General features: G+C 37.8%; 1 protein-coding gene across 1 annotated transcript; it reads right to left on the reverse strand.

Annotated features, from left to right (window-relative positions):
• Positions 1-2,934: 2,934 nt before the first annotated feature.
• LOC141607149 (uncharacterized) lies at positions 2,935-7,529 on the reverse strand. The gene is made up of 5 exons (XM_074426508.1): positions 7,349-7,529; positions 5,877-6,000; positions 4,719-5,772; positions 3,303-3,374; positions 2,935-3,147 (listed from the first exon to the last, which is right to left on the reverse strand). Exons 3-5 carry the CDS (start codon positions 5,625-5,627, stop codon positions 2,935-2,937), a joined length of 1,194 nt encoding a protein of 397 aa, XP_074282609.1. The 5' UTR covers positions 5,628-5,772; positions 5,877-6,000; positions 7,349-7,529.
• Positions 7,530-7,750: the final 221 nt, after the last annotated feature.

Consider the following 7,750-nt stretch of genomic DNA (forward strand, 5'->3'; position numbering starts at 1 on the left):
ATTTTATCCCAATAAGTGACCACTTTAACTACTAAATGTAACCCGATATGTTTGTAACCTATAAAATGCCGAGTTTCTACATTACGATTATTTAACATGGTTACATTTACGTGAACCCATAACCAGATCAGATGTGACCATCTTATTTTTTATTTTTATGGTAACATTTTTCACTAGTAATGGTTACATGATCACAGGTTTATCCCACAGTAAGACATAGGCTATGTCAGTGGCACATTCAGCAAAACGCAATATCTCACTTTGGGAAATTAAAGGGTGATCGACCGTTCCAGAACTTATTCAACAAATGTCTCAATGGTTGTTTCAATGAATCAGAATTTGAGGAAACTTGGCGCAAAATGATGAAAGACTATGGGTTAGAAGGCCATCCATGGTTTAAGAGACTATATAAACATAGAGCTAAATGGAGCACTGCATTGAACAATGAATTCTTTTCTGCCGGGTTATTGTCGTCTCAGAGGAGCGAGAGCACAAACCATGCCATGGGTTTTCAAGCTTCGAAGACCACGTCGGTGGATCGCTTTCTTTGGTATATTTGAAACCATGGTGAGAAGATGGAGAAGTGAGGAGGAGCGGAAAGAATTCAACGGCATAAGATCCACGCCCACCTCCGTTTACCCTCTTGCTGACCTGTTGCTTCATGCATCTCAAGTTTATACTGTGGAGTTGTTTCGCATTTTCGAGAGAGAATTCGCTCTTGCAATGGGAACTCGTGCGACATACTTGCCAGTTGATGACCCTTTGTTGGTGTATCGCGTCCACCCTGCTGCTTCTGAGGAGGGGGCACATCATGTCACTTATGATTGCTCTAATCGCTTAATTGAATGCGATTCTTAAAGTTCCAGGTTATGGGTATGTTTTGCAGTCACATAATTCGGGTCCTCCACATGCATTCTGTTGGGTAGATACCCAACAGGTACATAATACGTAGATGGACTAAATTCTCCAAGAAAGCTGTTTGGGAGAGGCTTCTTCCAAGCGACGTTCGCAGAAGCGCTGCCAATGACGCCATAAATTGGCGTCGTTCAATGTTGATTGCTACAAACCATCTTATCAGTAAATGCCATAATGTTGCTGAAGCTAGACTTATTTTCGAGAAGTTGTGCGTGAAGGCCAATGAGGAAGTGCAGTTGTTGTTGTCCAAACTCAGTATGGACGAAGAGCAACGTAATGAAGATCTACCCAACGTACACCCGGCTGGGCCTCCAACTCTAGATCCAGTACGTTGTACGACAAAGGGTCGTAGTGCACGTAAAAAAAGGAATTTGGGGCCTAAGAAGAAGGCTAAAAAAGCGACTGAACAAGGCAGTACCATGTACACACCTGTTCCACGCCTGATTTGATCTACTTCGCCCCACATGACATAGCCGTGTCACATATTTTCGGGAAACTTTTTGGGTAATATGGATTGTTTGTTAGACCGGTTTATTTTGGGTGACGAGTGTTCTCATATAAGCTGTAACATATATGAAATCAGATTGAAATATCTGCGTTCATACATGTTACCATATTATGATGCTAGAAACTGGTCACAAATAGGAAACAAGGTGGTGACATTCTTAGTTATCTATCAATGTCACCATTTGTAGTCATAAACTAAGTATTTTGACTTTAAGTTTCAGTGTTATGTTGTTTGTTTTCTACCTGTGAACATGTATCTTTTTGTTGTAAATATGGGTTTCCTCTTAACAGTTCTGATGCCAACTTCTAAAAATGTTGCTACCTTAAGTATGAATGTCACCATTTTTAAGTTTTCAACATACACCTTCATATCATGCAAATATGGTCACATTTGTACGAACCACACGAATGTAATCATATTTGGGCTAATTGTCATCCTTTTTAATACACATCAAACAACATGCTCACATTTGAGGACTCAATATTTTCAGATATGTCATTTTCACTATTTTTTTCATACTCAAATATTTATACTTTTTCTTGAAAAATGTTGCTACCTTAAGTATGAATGTCACCATTTTTTAGTTGTCAACATACACCCTCATATCATGAAAATATGGTCACATGTATATAAACCATAAGAATGTAACCATATTTACGCTAATTGCCACCCTTCTTGTAATTTTTAACACACATCAAACAACATGCTCACATTTGAGGACTCAATATTGTGAGCCTTTTACCTTACTTAAATGGTTAAATATCAAATCTTCACATAAATGGTAACATATTTTATAAAGCACAAATGTTATCATTTTAAGGTATAATGTGAGCCTTTTACCTTACTTAAAAATGGTCACATATGGATTTACGATTGTTGCCATTGTGTATAATGTGACCATTTTATAAAGTTGTGTTTTTTACACACGTTTTGACACGTTATAAAGCACAGATGTTATCATTTTAAAATGTGACCCCTTTAACTTAAATAAAAATGGTAACATATGGCACTATGATTGTTGGCATTGTCTATAATGTGACCATTTCATAAAGTTTGTGTATTGTAATCAGGACCTATAATGTTTTTTAAAAAAGCTCTTACACATTTTATAAAGCAGAGATGTGTAGTCATTTTAAGGTAGAATGTTACCCTTTTACCTTATAAATCAGGAACTATAATGTTAGTTATAAATGGTAACATATGGCTTATGATTCCTGACATATGGAACTATGATTGTTGACATTGTCTATTATATGATAACACCTGTTAATAAAATTGGGACATAGTACTATAACTACATTACTATTAATAAGGTCACCACACGAGTCTTAACAGGTCATAGGACAGGTAGTCCAGTAGTTGCTTACAAAACAAGGACTGTTTTACAGTTCCTTCACACCCCGAAGCACAAAAAGTGCAGTCCCAAAATAACACATCCTTAACACTACGACAAACTAAAAAGTCTTCATTATTAACAACCGACAGTTACATTAACTTAACGCGACCCCACTTCATTTCTTCGGTTTACCGCCCCCAGGCTTTGGTACTGGACGGGGTTGGGCACGGCTGACATCCTTAGAGTTGGTGTTAACCAGACCTTGTGGACGATCTCTAGCACGAGTGTACCTGAGCTCGTACGAGCGGCCCGGAGCCTGTGTGCCAATGTCCTCTATCCCCAAGGAAAAAGAGGGCGGGAGAACCACCTTCTCTAAAGCCTGGTCCACCTGATCAAGCATGGCAATAAAGTCGGCATAGAATGCGGGGTCGCCATCCAATTTCTGCGTAAAGGTCTCTTCCACTTCACCCGCTGCTTCACCATCTTCGCTCTGCTTTGTCCCTTTCTTTGAGACAATGGAGGATCCGCCACCATTTCTCACACCGCCACTTCACGATGTAAGCGCGAAATCAACCTCTGGTTCCTCTTTGTCTGGTACCATTTCAGTACTCGCTCCTGTACATGGATAAATATGACTTTTTAAACACATTGAACATTGGCACAACATACCTAGCTTTTAATATCACTTTTTAAGACAGGTGGATATCACACCTACTATGCTCACATTTTAACATTGAATCAAAATGTAACCAACTTTAGACAGATTGTCACCATTTTAAATGCTCAACAAACACCTACATATCACATCTAATATGGTAACATGTCATCGGTCCACAGAATGTCAAATTTAGTCACTTTGTGACCATTTTGAGTTTTAAACACATACAACCTTCTGTACTTAATGAAACTACATATCACAACGACCGTTGGCACATTTTAACATCAATCATTATGGAACCATCATAAGTCGAAATGTAACCATTTTAAACAGATACCCACAGACAACTTTCTCCCCCATTTCATACTACAACACCTACATATCTGACCGATGATGGTCACATGCTCACAGTCCATAAGAATGGTTACATTCCTTATCAGAATGTCAACCTTCACTGTATTAAACAAACAGAACATGATGTCATATTTTAATCTAAAAGAACTACATATCAGAACTACCAGGGTCACATTTTGAAAGTAGATCAGAATGTAACCATCTTAAGTAAAAATGTGACCATTTATAGTTTAAAGACACACTACATGTCCTCACATTACATACTATAACACCTACATATAACAACTACCAGGGTCACATTTTGAAAGTAGATCAGAAAGTAACCATCTTAAGTCAAAATGTGACCATTTTTAGTTTAAAGACACACTACATGTTAATATTCCATAATAATGTAACCATGGTTTGCCAAAATATCACCCTTCATAGTAAAAAACAATCAGAACTTGATGTCATATTTTAATCTTAAAGTACTACATATCAGAACTACCAGGGTCACATTTTGAAAGGATATAAGAATGTAACCATCTTAAGTAAAAATGTTACCATTTATAGTTTAAAGACACACTACCTGTCCACACATTACATACTATAACACCTACATATCACAACTACCAGGGTCACATTTTCAAAGTTGATTAGAAAGTAACCATCTTAAGTAAAAATGTGACCATTTATACTTTAAAGACTCACTACATGTTAATATTCCATAATAATGTAACCATGTTTTGCCAAAATGTCACCCATTATAGAAAACAATACACAGAACTTGATGTGGCATTTCATTCTAACACAACTCCTACATATCAAAACTAAATTGGTCAAATTTCATAAGTAAACCAGAATGGGCGCAATTTTATCAAAAATGTGACAATTTCAAAGATTTCAAGACATAACATGCTATCAAGTTTCAGACTGCAACAAACATAAATGGATGTCGTCGGACTTACGTCATTGTACAGACGGCGCAGATCCTCATCTGAAGGAAGGTCATCTGGTAGTGCGAAAGACACAGTCCTACATCCCTCGGCCTCGGCAGTCGAACCTTTCTCCGGCGGAGGAGCTTCGTCCTGCCTGATATCTTCCGCTTCTTGGTCGTCAATCGTACTTTTCTCCGCCGGACGAGCCGCTTCCTGCCTGATAGGGTGGGGAACATGATCAAGTCCTTCAACCGGTAGTCTGTAGAATGATTTCTCCAGATGAAGGGATATATGATACGTGGTCAGGTCCAACACCCCTATCCCGAAGCCCTTATGGATGGTGTAAGCTTTGCACTCCTCTTTAACTCGCTTCTTCACTACCTCATACGGCCAATGTTGTATCAAGGGCAGTCTTCTGGCCTCAGGCTCACCCCTCCAAATCATTCGGTGAAAGTAGACTAACTGAAAGAACATTAAGCAGCCCCCAATACTTTTGGACTCGTTCCCTTTCCATGATTCAACAGAAAAGTCAAACCGATCCAGTATGTAAGAGCACCAGTCCAGCTTTGGTATGGCAGCAACATCCTCCACTGCCCCAAGCAACCTAGTGTCAACACGATTGTGAACGGTTGGGACCAAGAACGATCCCATCGCAAACAAGACAAACATTTTCTTAAATTCTGGTCCACCTTCCACCAATTGCAGCATCTCACCCCGAACCTTGTCCAACACTATTTCTTTGTTCGGTAAAGCACCGAACCTCTTTCTCCATCCGTGCAATAGCTCCTTATCGTCATTATTAGTTGGCACATCCTCACCCCCACATGGTAACATAAAGACATCATACACATCATGTTTACTGATTGAGAAACGATCAAACCTGTTGAATAACATCAACCTAGTGTGCGTATCGTAGCGCTCCAACAACCAATCAACCATGGTATGAATAAACTTAGACGCCTTCAGCTCTAGAAGACCTCCGAACCCAATATCTTCCACATCTTTCCTCTGAGCTGACGATAAATGCTGTATGACATAATGCAGGGACGCTGGTTATCCATGTCCCTCGACCGCCTTCACTTTCCTATGATAGGACACAAACAATTACTCGTTAAAGAAAAAAGATAACATGGGTAACATGAAGTGAAGACTGTAACATGAAGAGAAACAATTCGATGGTTAACATACGTTCCTTCCTTCCTCTGTCGCTTCTTTTTCTGAACCACTGCCCCCTCGGGTAACTTTCTCTTCGATCCCTGACCAACCTCCATCTTGTTCGGTCTTTCGACAACAGCTGCTACTTTTCGAGAATCTGGTGCAAAAAATTGGTCAAATTTGTAAATTTCAAAAACATGCCACCATACTGCCTAGTTATGTTACCATTTTAGCATGCAAATCTCCCCAAACACAAACATACATATTTACATGTAAGATGGTAACCACACAACATATTACAGATGTAACCATCTCTGAAGAATAATATAACCATTTTTGAATGTCTACTATAAGGCAAGATGGTTACAGCTTAATGCTAAAGTATATGTTACCATGTTAACATTTATGCAATATGGTCACATAATAAAGATTTTATAATATCACCATATGTTACCATGTTAAGATCTTTAGCCTTCACCAAGGTAGTCACATTTCTACGAAAAACTGGTCACATAATATAGATTTAATAATGTCACCATTTTTATTCATGTGTAATCATCTAATGTCTATTATGTTACCATGTTAACATATTTACAAATCACCAACATAGTCACATTTCTTAACAAAAGTGGTCACATCATATAGATTTAATAATGTCACCGTTTTTAATATAGATGTCACGATGTTAATTCATGTGTAATCATCTAATGTCTATTATATTACCATGTTAACATATTTACAAATCACCAACATAGTCACATTTCTTAACAAAAGTGGTCACATAATATAGATTTAATAATGTCACCACTTTAAATATAGATGTCATGATGTTAATTCATGTGTAATCATCTAATGTCTATTATATTACCATGTTAACATATTTACAAATCACCAACATAGTCACATTTCTGAACAAAAGTGGTCACATAATATAGATTTAATAATGTCACCACTTTAAATATAGATGTCATGATGTTAATTCATGTGTAATCATTTAGTGCCTATCATGTTACCATGTTAACATATTTACAAATCACCAACATAGTCACATTTCTTAACAAAAGTGGTCACATAATATAGATTTAATAATGTCACCACTTTAAATATAGATGTCATGATGTTAATTCATGTGTAATCATTTAGTGCCTATCATGTTACCATGTTAACATATTTACAAATCACCAACATAGTCACATTTCTTAACAAAAGTGGTCACATAATGTCGTCACACTTTAAAGATGACAAATATGTCACCTTGTGTTAGCATATCTGTTACCCTGTCAATATTAGTTCAGACCAGCCTAACAAACAGTTACATTTATTCATCACAACAAATGTGGATACATTCTACAACTGTCAAAATTGTGATAAGTCTTATGCATATCTGTTACCCTGTAAATATTACCTCAATTCACCCTCACAGAGCCACATAACGCTAACCAGGGCACATTTATCAATTCAATTGATCACATTCGTCAAATAAAATGGTCACATATGAAGCTTACCGTTTACCACGGATGATTCTTCCTGCGTCTTCTTCTTTACACCAAGAGCAGCGGCCATTTTGACGACTTTTTCAAGAGCGTCTGTCAAACCCCCATCCTCTGACTCCTTCACATGCTTATCTTCCTCATCACTTCCTTCTTCCTCCTGATCACTGTCTTCCATGTCCTCCTCCTGACCACCGCCTTCCTCCTCCTCACTTTGTTTTTCCGACTGCCTCGAAATCTCCTCTCGAACCATCAATCTCTTCATTTTCTTGCGTATCCACCGGATCTCTAAAGGAAATCCCCGATTTCTCTTTTTCTTTTCTCTTCAAGGTCGCAATCTTCCTTCCCTTTACCTTTCTTATCACCTACTCATCCATCAATAGTGGAAATATTAGATTTTGTAAAACACAATAAATT

This window comes from Silene latifolia, chromosome 10 (assembly GCF_048544455.1).
Source record: "Silene latifolia isolate original U9 population chromosome 10, ASM4854445v1, whole genome shotgun sequence".
NCBI lineage: Eukaryota > Viridiplantae > Streptophyta > Magnoliopsida > Caryophyllales > Caryophyllaceae > Silene > Silene latifolia.

Coding starts and splice junctions, on each gene's coding strand:
- LOC141607149 (XM_074426508.1), bottom strand. CDS start 5,627: ATGGTTGATTGGTTGTTGGAGCGCTACGATACGCACACTAGGTTGATG. Junction 3,375..4,718: donor TGCGCCGTCTGTACAATGAC/GTAAGTCCGACG, acceptor ATCCATGTACAG/GAGCGAGTACTGAAATGGTA. Junction 3,148..3,302: donor GCTTACATCGTGAAGTGGCG/GTGTGAGAAATG, acceptor ATGCTTGATCAG/GTGGACCAGGCTTTAGAGAA.